Source organism: Rhinopithecus bieti, unplaced genomic scaffold (genome assembly GCF_001698545.2).
Source record: "Rhinopithecus bieti isolate Rb0 unplaced genomic scaffold, ASM169854v2 scaffold_20477, whole genome shotgun sequence".
NCBI lineage: Eukaryota > Metazoa > Chordata > Mammalia > Primates > Cercopithecidae > Rhinopithecus > Rhinopithecus bieti.
Window position 1 is genome coordinate 2,088,528 of NW_016810038.1, and position 15,494 is coordinate 2,104,021.

The following is a 15,494-nucleotide window of genomic DNA, read 5'->3' on the forward strand; positions in this document are numbered from 1 at the left end:
TTCACCATATTGGTCAGGCTGGTGTTGAACTCCTGACCTCAGGTGACCCACCCACCTTGGCCTCCCAAAGTGCTGGGGTTACAGGTGTATGCCACTGCACCTGGCCCTAGGAGTGCAATTATACTTATGGGTCGTGATTTAATTTATTTTGCATATATTTTTATCAGTTAAAGGAGAATGTTACAAATGTCAGATTTATATTAGTGAAAGCACAACTAGAAAAATATTTAAAAATTAATCGCACATTATTTGTTTGGCACATAGAGTAATGTACAAGCTTTTTGTTGAGGTAAAATATACATATAAAATTTACCATCTTTATCATTTTAAGTGTGCATTTCACTGGTTATATAAATAAAAACCTCATAACACTATCAACCTACTCATAATATATTAAAGTATATCATTTTAATATTATTAATCTGATATATGTATAAATATATATATATTTTATATAATATAATTTATATATAATATATATTAATATATATTTTTAAATTTATATAATATTATATATTAATATATATTTATATATTTATATTTAATTTCTTAGTTCCCCCCCTACTCCTTCCCACTCTTCCTGGCCTCTGATAATCACTGTTCTATGCTGTATCGCTGTAAGATTCACTTTTCTAGCTCCCACTTATGAGTGAGAACATGCGATATTTGTCTTTCTGTGTTTGGCTCATTTTACTTTGACTTCCAGTTACATCCATGTTGCTACAAGTGACAGGATTTCATTCTTTTTTTATTGCTGAATAATATTCCATTGTATATACACAGACCACATTTTCTTTATGCATTTATCCATTGATGGACACTTAGGTTTCAATAATGCTGCAGTAAACATGGGTGTGCAGATACCTTTTTGGTATATTGATTTCCTTTCTTTTGGATATATACTCAGTAACTTGCTGGATCATACTATAGTTCTATTTTTAGTTTTTTGAGGAATCTTCACACTGTTGTTCACAGTGGTTGTACTCCTTTTGCATTCCACCAACAGTGTATGAGACCCACATCCTCACTAGCATCTGTTATTGCCTGTCTTTTTGGTACAAACCATTTTAACTGAGGTGAGATGACATCTCAGTTTTTAATTTGCGTTTCTCTGATGATTAGTGCTGTTGAGCATTTTTTCATATACCTGTTATCCATTTAATGATTTTTTTATAACCCTCTTTTGTATTTAGGAAAAAATTCAGAAAAAAAGCTACAGAAAACTGAAGACTACTTTTGTCAATGTTACTTCTGAATGCCCATTGTAAGTATTTTTTGTAAATAATTTTCATTTTCTTCATATTTGAAGAGACTACACGTTTTTAAGTGGAGCTAATATTTCTCTTCATTTTCACAGGAATGATGTTTACAATTTTAATTTGAATGGAGCCGATGACCCTATCATAAAACTTGGAGTAAGCTAAAAATCAATAGATACTTTGTATTTACTGAGAAGTTACATTGTATTTACCATGCGGTTATTAGATAGTATGTTTTTAATGTGCATCCTCTTACTGCTTTAAGTTTTTTAAGAAATAGGTAATAATATTTTGGATAACCAGCATATGTATGTTTAGGTGGCTTTTTTTTCAATTTTTTTTTTTTTTGGAATAAGATAGAGAAAAACAAGCAATTGTGGGGTAGAAAGCCTTCACTACCAAGAAAATCACCTTTCTTATTGATGAAAAGTAAAACTCTTATTTTTATTATATTAGTTTTCTTTTCAAATACAAATATTGTAGTAAAGTTAATTTTATGTCAAATCTTATTTTGTGAAGCAAAACTAGATTTTATGTTTATTCCTTTTAATTCTTGTTTGACATTGACAACTCTTTTTTTAATGTTTATTTACAATGCAGATCCAAGAGTTTCAAGCTACAGCTAAAGAAGCCTGTGCAGATAAGTCGATTAGATTGTAGGTATTTTTAATTCAATTAAAATATTCTGATCTTTTTTTTCCTCTTAAATATCTCTTCCCAGTCTTAGGGTTTTTTTAACAAATGAGAAGAGTGAATTAAAAATGCCAGTTATTATTACTCCCATTATGATTCTGTTACTTCAGCATTTACTCTAAATTAATATGCAAATTATCATCACTTTGAATATTAGTTGTATATCTTAGATCATGAAGCTGAAAAGACTTTAGTAGTTCTTTAATCTAACATATAGTTATTTTATAACTGAGGTCAGAGAGGATAAGTGGCTTGGCCAGAATAATATAGCTAATTAGTGAAAGAGTTAAGACTGAAAACTCAGGTCTAATTGTCCATTGTGTGTTACCTTAAGAAAACAAGTATGAAGGGTATTTTTTAATTAATACATATTTTTGTTTAAGGGTAGGTCCAAGGAATCATGATGAACTTAAATCTTCTGTCAAAACAAAAGATAAAAAAGTAAGTTATAATATCTCAATATGTCTATTAGAAATAGTATTTCTCTTAATTTTAATGTTAAAGATTATCAAAACAAGAAAACAAAATATTTTGATTGTTTTATTTATGCAACTATCCACATTCCTATTATGAATTTTCTTATTGTCTTTCAGCTATTTGTAATCATCTAATAAAAGAAATGACAAGTTTAGTTTTTTTTCTATATGTACTATTAGGTTATATCTCTCTGGAAATAAGTTGTTTTAACTTTGAATTAACAACATCAACACCAAAATGCAAATACCACTATCTGATCTGGTTTTCCAAGTGACTTTCTTGGATAGGTTATTAATGCCATCCTAAATTAGGATGTTGTTTTTTGTTGTTGTTGTTTTGGTTTAACTTACCTTGCATGATATAATGAGACGTAGTATTTCTTCATGCATTTCAAACTTGTTTTATAGATTATAACAAATCATCAAAAGAAAAATCTATTTAGTGATACTGAAACAGAGTACAGATGTGATGACAGCAAGACTGATATTAGCTGGCTAAGAGAACCCAAATCAAAACCACAGCTAATAGACTATAGCAGAAATAAAAATGTGAAGAATCATAAAAGTGGAAAATCAAGTAAGGAATTATCTTTTGGAGAAATGTTGCAAATGATTTCACAATTTATTTCAATTATTTAAAATGCTTTATATAAGCTTATTTTATTTAGACTGTTCATTACTACATACTTTCATGGATACGACAAAACACTACAATTTTTATGTTTTTTGTTTTATTATTTTGGTAATATGGTTATATTTAAATTTTATTTTTAATAGAACCTTAGGGACACAAATAATGATTTATCATAATCCTTGGCTCATGATTCTCATCACTTGTCTACTCATGGCCCAGTATTATCCAGTTATTTAGCTAATTATTGTGAATAATATACCAACTACTCATGAACTCAACACCTTTAAGATCAAGGCTTGAACTTGGACACTAACCTATATATATTTACATGTATTTACATTTATGTGTTTTTGTATAAAATATATATATTTATATGTGTGTATATATTTTACTAAATATCCCATCTTCTTGCTGCACCCAACATGCATCCTTTTAAGGAATTTATATAGACACAAAAAATATATCAAAAGGCAAACAATTTTTTCCCAATTTTTTTTTTTTTTTTTTTTTTTGCCTAAGTTTTCCACAAAGTATTTTCCTAGAAAGTGGTTTCTGCTTTCTCTTTGTGATAGTGAATCTCTTGAAGTAGTTGGTATGAGTTTCAGGTATAAGTTTTGGCTAGAGAGAATTACCATTTTCAAAGCTGAACATCAATTTCAATGTTTGCTAAAACAAAGATTTTATATGTTGCATTTTTAAAAGAAGACTTAACTCTGTGATTTTCAATTAAATGTATATTTATTTTAAAGGCATCAGCTTTTATTTTATTTCAGGATTAAAAATAACCAGTAGTTACCTAAAAGTAGAAGTGAATTTTGGCATGTGTTTAGAAATGAAGCTGAATCTTGAAATTTTAGGTGAGAGGTCACCAGATACACGAGGAAGTAAAGCAGCAGGATTATCATATATAAAAGGGAGAGAAGTATGGAATAGCATAGTATAATCAGGGAATGCAGTATTAAGGTATTTGGTACATAGATCATATTTGTGGGAAAATGGTGAAAGGTGAGGCTAGATTGCATGGTAGTCTGAACCTTGAAGCAGCCAAAGATAAATATAATAAGACTCACATGCCCTCAGGGACCATACAGTCTAGTGGGAAGATGTACAAATAAAAACATTTATAACATAAAGTAGAAGATGAGAGATCTCAGGAAGACATTAGAGGTTAGAATACTGTCATCACTAAATATTTATGAAATTGAAATTCTGTATGAATTCTTTTGTTTAAATTATTGAACAACTACAAGTTAATGTGTTGAGTTGACTTATTTCCAAGATTAGAGGACCTTTCTTCCAAAACAGCTTTGCTTCCTTTGCTTGGATAATCTCATTTCTTAGGTTTCAGAGACTATTTGGAAAGATACTTGAAAGGCAAAAAAGGAAAGTGGGACTAAAGCTGCTATCAATAATATGGATAAATCTTATTAACATAGTGATGGATGGAAAATAAATCATAGGATATTATACAGGACATGATATTTTATAAATCTCATTATATCGTTTAGAGATATATATCTGTGTAATAACACTTGTTTTTAAAGCAAGTAACTAAGACCTGCAGGTTTCAGGACAGTAATTACCTTTTAGCAGAAGGGACACGGAGGATGGTATAAGAGAGCATACGTAAGTAGATTCAGCATTATCCACAATCTGGTTCTTAAATTGAGTGGTAGATTTATAGGTGTTAACTTTATAACTTATGTTGACATACTCTCTTATATGTTTAAAAAGTTCTATAAAATAAAGGAGTGGGAGGAAAACTGGCAATTCATATCATACCAAACACTATACAGTAAAAGTTATCAATTCTTGAAAATTACATTTTTAGATGAGTTTAAAGATGGTGCCAATCAGAGATGCAGTGCAGTTGGGCTACTAAAAAGTTCTGGGAAAGGAAAAGCATCCAAAATAGTGTATCATTGTGAGGCCAGATTCTTCAGCAGAAGGGGTGAGGAGAAGATTATGGTGTCAGGAGGGCTGGTATCCTGGTGGCCTGAAGCCACATGGAGGTTCACTTATTAAATGCTAACAAATGCTTTAAAAACTTACTGTTTTTTATTATTTTAATTTAAATATGCTGAAATGATGTTCTAATAAATTTAATGCCCATTCTTATCTACTGTGAAAATTTAACCTTATTTTTCTGAATTGCAGGATCATCCTTGGAAAAGGGACAACCAAGCTCTAAAATGGTAAGCCAAGAAGTTTGTGTTCAAACATCCCTTTACAATTACTTTTTCTTGTCATATGAAAATAATTCATCATCTCATAATTTTATCCTTGTTATCAGTTATGTGTTTTATGTACTTGTTCCTCCTTTTGCACACTTTCTCCTGACTTATTTCTTTTCAAATCACATTGGCCTTTATTTGACTCCATTTTATTCTGTGCTTTTAGGTATTTTTTTAAATCTCTTTTACTTCAGTTAGATAGTATATATCAGGCTTCTCAGGGATTTAATGGTAGGGATACAGACATAGTAAATAAGGTAACTGGAATGGGAAGATAAAATCCATTAATTTAAAGTATGTTAATCAAGAATCGTTCTTACAAATATTTTACATAAAGCTTGTCACAGTGCCAACTTTATAGCAAATTGCTTGTATTTCTTGTGCCTCAAATATTGATCTAATAATATTCAGGAATTTTTTTCCTAAAGACACCCAGTAAAATATCACCAAAAGATGGACAAGACAGTTCCGGAAGGAAGAATCAGACTTCCACGAAAAGCAACCAAAACAAAAAAGAATTATAAAGATCTCTCAAATTCAGAATCAGAGTGTGAACAAGAATTTTCACATTCATTTAAAGAGAACTTGCTAGTAAAGGTAAATACAGTTCAGATTAATTTCTAAAAGCCTCTTAAAATATTAAACATATCTTTTTGTAAAAAATGTCAAATTTATCTTGTTACTTCTTAAGAGTTAACTTCCTATGTGACAAAATTTAATAATTCTAGAAATTTGTCCTTAGGCAATAGTTGGCATTTTTGTTATAAAACAGATGTCTGCATCTAGTGAAATTATAACCTTATGATAGTATCTTTGAAATGGAGAAGTACTTAATCTTCTAAAATTAGGCTTTAATAAAGTATAGCATGGAGAAGTTGTCCATCTGTTGAGTGAAAGCAAAATATTGGTGTCTGAGGTTCTTCTCACACACTGGCTCACCTGTCACCATCCCTGACTTCTTCCTTATGTCTCATAATGTCCAGACACTTTCCCAGTCACCTGTTCTTGAAAGCAAAGTTATTTATTTGTCTGGCAGTCCATCATCTATAGAAGTTATGAGATGTCAGTATAATTTCATTTTTTCATCAATATTCAATAGTTTTCTGTAACTCCAATTATGGGAAAAATATATATACTTACATATATTACTATATATAGTAACCACTGTACATATACACATATAGTGTATGTGTATAGTATATAAATATATGTAGTGCTTACAATGTGCCAGCTGCTATATTAAGCACTTTACAGATTTAATGTCTTAAAATCTCATAAGTACTATAGGTAATTAGTACTATTACTGTCATCCCATTTTACAACTCAGAAAATTGAGGCTCAGAGAGAAGGAGCTTGCTCAAGGTCACACAACTAGGAAGTGGTAGATCTAGGATTTGAAACCAGAGAGTCTCGCACTAAAGACAGGTTTCTGACCAGTACAGTGTGCTGATTTGACGTCATAAACTTCCATCTCTTCTTGTTCGCAATCTTGTTATCTCTTACCCAAAAGACTTTAAAGACTTCCTAATTTTCTATCACTTTTTTTTTTTTGAGACACAACCTCGCTCTGTCACTGGGCTGGAGTGCAGTAGTGTGATCTTGGCTCACTGCAACCTCCGCCTTCCGTGTTCAAGTGATTCTCCTGCCTCAGTCTGCCTAGTAGCTGGGCTAATCTTCTTTGAACCCTCAAAGAAGGCTATTTGCATCTCTTAAGATATTTATTATAGTAAATGTATTATATTCTCCTGGGAATTTGTCTTATGGCTTCTAGTATATTAGAAAGTCTTTCACTACTCATATCTAGGTCCTTGTTGTACCTGTATGTGGTAATATACAACCTTTAATAAATATTTGAATATAATTTTTTTATGTGTCCAAGTGTAAATATTTGTACTTGAGTATAATTTGAAAGTTATTGATACATTTAGGAGGAGAATATCCATTCCAGAATGAAAACCGTAAAGCTACCCAAGAAACAACAGAAAGTCTTCCGTGCTGAAACAGAAGAGGAACTATCAAAACACTGGAAAAACTCATGTCTACTAAAAGATACTATACGAGATAATTGCCTTGACTTATCTCCTAGATCTTTATCTGGCAGTCCGTCATCTATAGAAGTAACGAGATGTCAGTAATAACTTCGTTTTTTCTTTACTTGAATATTCAATAGTTTTCTATAACTCTAATTATAGGAAAATACAATTTTGAGGGGCATTTGTGATTATAGTACTTAAAACTTCATTGTTAAGCTAGTTAATGCTAGTAACTTGACTTTTGATAACATGGGAACAATGCTACTAAGATACTGAAGTTTTTCATGTTAGGAAGTTAAAGATCAAATGCTTTAATGTGGAAAATATTTAGTCACAAATTATAACTTGAAATCTTAAATACTTAATTTTAATGTGCTTTTTTAGCTCAATATGTATTTAATAACATGAGAATTTATGGATAATTCTGTTTTTTCTATTTATATTTCATTGACAAAAGTCCAAGGAATATCTTGGACCCACAGTGGATTAATACTGTATACAGTTGAGGTTTTGCTTTTACTTTTAAATAATTGGTAAAGAAAAATTCATATTCTTTGGAGCTCTGGTATATGTGTATGCCTACTAGTATAGAAAGTATAAGCCTGCCCTTTTATACCATTTTGTTTCCTTGCAAGGACATTTTGAAGCATTTCTAAATGCTAATCATTTCAGTTAAAATGCAAGACTTAAATCAGTTAGTATACTTCTGCTTCCTCTAAAGTAGCTATTGTGTTCTCAGTACTAAGGACCACTATAAAATTTCATATAAGCACATACTCAGAAGACAGATGTACATGCCCTGATTTGATCTGAAAATTGTCTGAGGATTTATTTATATTAAGATTTATTCCAGCAATAAATTTTCTAATTTTTATGTGAAAGATGTAGAGCAGATGATTTCTCAAGGCTTTTTCAATCATAAAATTTTGTTACATTAATATACAACACTATCAGCTATGATGTCAAAATACTCAAGATAATAATTAGGTTGATCCTTATATTTCAGGTCATACTGTAGATATTTTTGTTGGAAAATGTTTTGAAAGTTCTTGTGGTTACAAGTACATTTTAAGTTCAGCCATTATTGTTTTTCAGTCTTATAAATAAATATAACTTGGTTTTAAGTTTTTTAAAAGGTATCCTTTTTTATAGGCAAGATTTGAAGATTTGACAAATCTTTATATTCTTAGAATTTAAATTAATCATGCTATTTCTAAAGCAGACATCAATGATAGTGCTTGCCATCTGTTTTCTTGTGTTTTTTGATGCAATGTAGGTGTAGAGAAAATAACAGAAAAGGATTTTACTCAGGATTATGACTGCATAACAAAATCTGTATCACCTTATCCAAAAACTTCATCACTTGAATCCTTAAATAGTAACAGTGGAGTTGGAGGTACAATAAAGTCACCCAAAACAATGAGAAAACTTCCTGTGTGCAAGTGAAAGTTGTTCACCAATTCCACGACCACTGTTTTTGGTGAGAATGTATATATATATTTTTCTTTATCAGATATATCTGAAGGTAGTAAGTCATTTTCCCTATCTTAATCAGATACACATTGCTTGTCTATTTAAGGTTTTGGGTTTAGTCTAGGGTCTTGGGGGAGAGGGACATAACGACAAGAGAGAGATAGTTGCCAGTCTTGATGAACCTAACAGACAATAAATATATAGCTATACAGGAGGAAGAATGTGGTAGCAGGAGAGAACAGTAGTTTCTCATTATCTGTGGTTTCACTTTTTGAGGTTTCAGTTACCTACAGTCAACTGTGGTCTGATAATATTAAGAAATTGCAGAAATAAACAATTCATATGTTTAACATTGTGTGCCATTCTGAATAGGGTGATGAAATCTTGAGCCATCCATTCTGTCCCTCCTGGGACGTGAATCAACCCTTTGTCCAGTGTATCCATGCTGTATACCCTACCTGCCTGTTAGTCACATAGTAGCCATCTTGGTGATCAGATCAACTGTAGAGGTATTGCAGTGCTTGTGTTAAAGTAACCCTTACTTTACTTAACAATACCGCCAAAGGTTAAGAGTATTGATGCTGACAATTCAGATGGGCCAAAGAAAAGGCATAAAATATTCCTTTAAGTGAAACGGTGAATATTCTGTGCTTAATAAGGAACCAAAAATAAGATATGTTGAAGTTGCTAAGATCTATGGTAAGAATGAATCTTCTTTCTGTGAAATTAGGAAAAAGAAATTTGTGCATAGTATAATAGGGTTAGGTACTATCCATGGTTTCAGAAGGGTCTACTATATTTTAAGAAGAAATGGTACATATAATTTGATACATAGATGAGGAAGAATGAAGAATTTCTTTTCAACATATATTTACTTTTTATATTCCTACCATTTACCTGTTAAACTTCCTTATAAACACCTAAACCAAATATTGTAATTACACTGTTTTCAACTAAATTGTCCATTTACTTTGTCAACATGTAATTTTTGTAACTAAAGGTTATTAAAGGCCGTAGACTTTATAGTGAAATCTGAAAGAAGTACTTGCATTGCAAGAATAAGCATATTCAGATCTAGAAAATGTGTGTAGTTCTAATGTGTAGAACAATTAATAGTATCTCTTAGGAAGTGATCATTCCTACTACAAAACTCTTATCTGTACTCTGTATAGTAATCACCCCTTATTCTCAGGGAATACGTTCCAAGACCCCCCCCCCCACAATGGATGCCTGAAATGGAGGATAGTACTGAACCCTATATATACTATCTTTTTTTCCTATACATACATACCTATGATTGTTTAATTTATACATTAACTTATAAATATGCAATTTATAAGTTATTACAATGACAAAACAGAACAACTATAACAATACAGCATCACTACTCTTGCTTTTGGGGGCATTATTTAGTAAAATAAGGGTTACTTGAGCACTGCAATATCTCCAGTCAATCTGATAACTGAGATGGCTATTACTTGACTAACAGGCAGGTAGCATATACAGCATAGATATGCTGGACAAAGTGATGATTTTCAGATCCCAGGCAGGACAGCAGAATGGCCAGAGATTTCATGGCACCACACAGAATGGTGCACAATTTGAAACTTATAAATGATTTCTGGAATTTTTCATTTAATATTTTTGGGCTATGGTTGAGCATGAGTTATTGAAACCCTGGAAAGCAAAACTGCAGCTAAGGGGGACCATTGTGTGTCAGACAGATAAAAGTGGAACTATGCTGTTTAAAGTCGAGGTAGGAGATCTAAACCCTAGATCTACCTAGCCTCCCTCACCTCCTTCCCTCAAATAATCCCCAAGGCATATTTTCAAAACTGAGTTTCTACAGACCGCAATTTGAAACCCATTTTCACACTAGTGAAATTCACACAAATTCTCCTGTGATCCTTTATCAATATAGTCGGCCCTCCATATCTGTGGGTTCCACATCTGTGGATTCAGCCACAGACAACACTATATATTTTTAATTGTGTCTGTATTGAACATGTACAGACTATTTTTCTTGTCACCATTTCCTAAACAATACATATAACAACTATTTAAGAGTATTTACATTGTATTAGGGTAGCATAAGTAATTTAGAGATTACTTATGTATATGGGAGGATGTGTATAGGTTATATGCAAATACTGAACCATTTTGTATCACAGATTTGAACATCTTCTGATTTTGATATCCACAGGAGGTCCTAGAACCAATCCCAGTGTTTCTGTCATTCTCATTTGCCCCACATTCTTTAATCCCGTCAGTGTGCCCCCTTGCAAAATCTCCAAACCTAGGTAATCCCCACCCATCATCTTTGATGCTACTCTGCATTAGATGGAATTTTAATAGTTATATTCATTGGCTGGACACTCATGAGACATTCCCCCCATGCTTCCCCTTTACTGTCAACTCTTAATAAGGTGTTGGAAATTTGCTTTATGCAGTAGTTGAACCTGCTTACACTCTCAACACTGCTATGAGATAGTGCTCATTTCTCTACAGTTTTAACTAGGTGTTATCAGATGTTTCTGCTTTTGCCAGTCTGGTAAGCATAAAGTTGTGTCTTTAATTGGCATTTTCCTAACTCATGGCATCAATGAGTATTTTCACATGATTTTGGCCATTTTGTGAATTCCCTGTTTTCTTATTTTTAAGTTGCACTGTTTGATTTTTCTTACAAATTTGTATGAGTTCTTAATATATTCTGGATATTCTTTATTTGTTGTATATGATGGAAAGATTCTTTTCCTACTATGTATATTTTCACTTAATTACATAACTTCCCTATGACAAAAGATAGGATATAATCAAATTTACCAATCTTTTGGGTTGTTCAAGAAATCTTCCCCTAAGCTATTGTCACAAAATATTTTCTTATAAAATATTAGTTTTGATTTTAAATTTTAGGTTTGAGTCTCTCCAGGCTTTCTTTTTCATATGGATATCAAATTAGTGCAATATCAGGAGTGGAATAATCTTAATTTAGTCATAGGCCGATGATCACATGGGCCTGGATTAGGCACTATTAGATTTTACTGTTTACTGGCCTGTTTATCTGTCTCTGTGCTAATACCACCATTGCTTTAATTAGGGTCATTTTACATTTATAGGGTGTCACATACCCCCTGCCCCACCATTCTTCAGAATTCTTTTGGCCCTTTACTGATTCATATACATTTTAGAATTCATTTGTCTAAGGGAAGAATTGCCATTTTTCAATATTGATGTTGATCTTTCTTAGCTAAACATCATTTATCTCTCCAGTTTTTCATCTTATTTCCTACAAAGCTGGGCAAAGTCTTCTACAAAGGAAATTATGCACCTTGTTGGATTAATTCTTAAGTATGTTATGGGTCTTCTTTTGCTGTATTAAAAAAAATCAGACCTTTTTTTAAAATTACATTTTCTGAGTTTTAAAATTTTATATAGAAAACTACTTGTTGTTTTATCTCCAACAACCTTGCTGAATTTTATCATAATTGCCTAGATTCTCTTGGCTTTTCTGTATAGACAGCCATATAAACTGTTACACATAAAGATTGGAACAGAAAATGCAAAAAAAAATTCTTATTCATGTTCTTGTTAAGGTGACTTTGACCTCTGGAGCATAGAAACTGTACTAGCAGGGATCCTTATCTACAGGTTTTGGTCATCAAAGTAATAATCTACTTGCCTAAGGATTTTTTATTTTTAGTTATGAATTGAAATTGAATTTTTGCAGGTAATTAGGTAGTTTTGAAGTTTTGCTTTAATGTTTTGTATTATGTTTATGTTCAACTCTTTTTGAGGGGGGGGGCTTTGAACAATTTTGTAACTACTTTTGGGTTTTTGTATGTCTTCATTCATAGCCCAGACATACACCAACTAAGAGTAACACTATTGTAAATAGAAAAAAAAAAAGTTCTCTGGTACTTACACAAGAAACACAAAACCATAACAGCTATTCAGATGCAAGCAGTTATAGTTCAGAAAAACGGTTTATGGAAATTGAATCTCCAAATATCAATGAAAATTATATACAAAGCAAAAGAGAGGTAAGTATGGTACTATAACTTATAAATTTTCCTTAAAATAGTTCTTGTAAGACTCAGATTACTGACCTTTAGTGGTAATTATAGTATTTTAATGCCTTTCAACTGTTATTACCTGCAAATCTGATTTTCAAAGTATATAGAATGGCTTGATCATAGAAAACTATTTTTTGATAGAAAAAAAGTTGAAACTTTTAAAATGGGAGTAGTAAGGTCTTAAATAGTGAGGATATCACTGCTGAACTCCGGATTGCATATTTATAATTGGCACTTTCTGGTTTCATGAATATATAGGTATTTGGTTGAACTTCCTGCCACCATAAAAGCCTATCCATCCATCAATAAAAATATTTTAATAACCTGTAAAACATAGAAAATCAAGACAATTTTACAACTTGGAGAGGGCTGGGATTTGAGCTAGACCTAAGTGGATGGGTAGGTATATGTAGATTAAGTGGAGAAAAATCAGTAACCTATGTAAAGGTTACTAAGTAAAAAAACCTGTATATTCAAATAGTATAACATAAGGTTAGATGTGAAAGATTGGTTTGAAAGAAGAATAGTTTAAACTTTAGTTTTCTGTGGCTCCTCATTTCCTGACTCAAAGAAATGAAAAGCATGAATAGAAAAAAAGTAGCTCACATCACAGCTATTACAAGAAGATTGAGGTCAACTTAGAATCAAGGTTAACACATGGTAAATATTAGAGATGAAAAGGAAGGGATAGAAACACTCTGAGAAATAATTGACAGCATTTAAAATTATTGGCTTTTGGGTTTGAGAAAGAGGATGAAATGTGAATCGAAACATATTTACAGAATTATTTTCTAATTTCTAATACATATTTTAGGAAAGTCATTCAGCATCTTCATTATCCAAGTCTTGTGAAGGAAGAGAGAAAACGTGGTTTGACATGCCCTGTGATGCTACTCATGTATCAGGTTTGTAGTCATAGTCTTGCTTTTTAAAAAATGATTACTGAAATGCTGCATGATATTTCATCTAAAGGAATTACGTATTTTTAAGTCATACCATTATTCAACTTAATGGAAAAGAAAATAAGTAAACTAGGTAGAATTGAATGCATAATTACCTAAAACATAATAAAATACTTAGTGGAAACAAAGGCTTTTAAAATAAAAGCAAGAAAATATTAGGTATTTTTAATGAAAATGGTAGCATTTTTAACTTTCTTTAACTATTCCTAAGGCCCCACTCAACATCTTGGTCGCAAACGGATATACATAGAAGATAATCTGAGTAGTTCCAATGAAGTAGAAATGGAAGTGAAAGGAGAAAGGAGAGCAAACTTGCTTGCCAAAAAACTGTGTAAAATTGAAGATGCAGATCATCATATCCACAAAAGTAGGTAGATCAGTAGCCTGTATCAAAATGCAGTTATTTGGAAGGTGGTTCTTATATTTTGAATGAGTCTATTTACAAAACAAATTTGTAAAGACAACTTCAGATATGTCCAAGATGGATGATGCTTTATTGCAAAGTTCACATTTACATGAATAATTGTTGTAGTAAGGGTCTTATATACCCATAGATCTCCCTCATCATTCTATCACTTATTATCACATTTAGGTTTTACTAGAGTATGAATTTACTGATGTGCTAGTACCTCATTAAATACTTAACAATAATGTGGAACTAGTTAAAAAGCAGTTAAGAAATAATCCATAAATGTTCCAGCTTAAAGTAGTCATTTCTGCTGTAATAGCCATACCAAAAAGTTTGTTTTATAAATCAGAATAATCTCATTTTTAAATTAAAAAAACATAAGGAACTCTTCTGCCTTTGATTTCATAATCCGTAGGTTTCACATAGATTCAGAAAATAAGATTTTGTTCTTAGCCTAATTACAAGGCTAAATTTACAGTAATGCATATTTTAACTTCAGCAGATTGTTTTTATTTTTTAGTGTCTGAAAGTATATCTTCATTATCAACAAATGACTTTTCTATTCCTTGGGAGACCTGGCAAAATGAATTTGCAGGTATAGAGATGACTTATGAGACTTATGAGAGGCTCAATTCAGAATTTAAGAGAAGGAATAATGTGAGTTATTCTTTAAATTATGATTTATACCCAATAATATAATAATATGCCACACTTTCGACTAGACCATTGGCTTGTTGGATCCTTTGGCAAGAAAATATCCATTCATGAAACCAACTTTCCTTATATGTGAATAATTGGAATAAAATCTGTATATTATCCATATTCTTTCTTTTGCTACTACTTTTTTCTCTTTTGTCCTATTTTCCTTTTCAATTTAATGTTTTGGCTTTTCTATGATTTTTCTTTTTTTACTGGACAGTTTTCATGCCACTTTTCAAGACATTTTTTATCTCATGGAGGTGACCATTAATGAAGATAGTATAGTATAAAGAATAAGCAGCTGCAGTCAGAGAAATACAATTTCACTTTGTTTTACTAGTTCTGTATTATACTTACGTAGTGTTAGTTTTTGAGGTTCCAGTGAGATAATGCAAAATGCTGTTTAAAACAATTTTAATTATTGGTAATATTTTTCTGCCTATCTCTTTCACATGCCTCTATTTGGAATCAATAGCTTTTTATGCCCTCCTTTGAATAAAAGATTTTTTTGGCACAGGTTATCAACCCCACCCCCCCCCCCCCTGCAGT

At 31.5% G+C, this 15,494-nt stretch overlaps 1 protein-coding gene across 1 annotated transcript in view; it reads left to right on the forward strand.

Moving 5' to 3' along the window:
- The window catches only part of SYCP2 (synaptonemal complex protein 2), a 66,070-nt gene extending 50,927 nt beyond the window's left edge, over positions 1-15,143 (forward strand). Inside the window, 15 exon segments of the mRNA XM_017891212.1 lie at positions 1,194-1,264; positions 1,358-1,415; positions 1,860-1,915; positions 2,336-2,393; positions 2,837-3,005; positions 5,220-5,257; positions 5,725-5,735; positions 5,737-5,893; positions 7,225-7,423; positions 8,606-8,750; positions 8,752-8,809; positions 12,657-12,842; positions 13,690-13,780; positions 14,049-14,204; positions 14,767-15,143. Coding sequence (XP_017746701.1) covers positions 1,194-1,264; positions 1,358-1,415; positions 1,860-1,915; positions 2,336-2,393; positions 2,837-3,005; positions 5,220-5,257; positions 5,725-5,735; positions 5,737-5,893; positions 7,225-7,423; positions 8,606-8,750; positions 8,752-8,809; positions 12,657-12,842; positions 13,690-13,780; positions 14,049-14,204; positions 14,767-14,945 — 1,632 coding nt within the window. The 3' untranslated portion in view covers positions 14,946-15,143.
- The last annotated feature ends 351 nt before the right edge of the window (positions 15,144-15,494 follow it).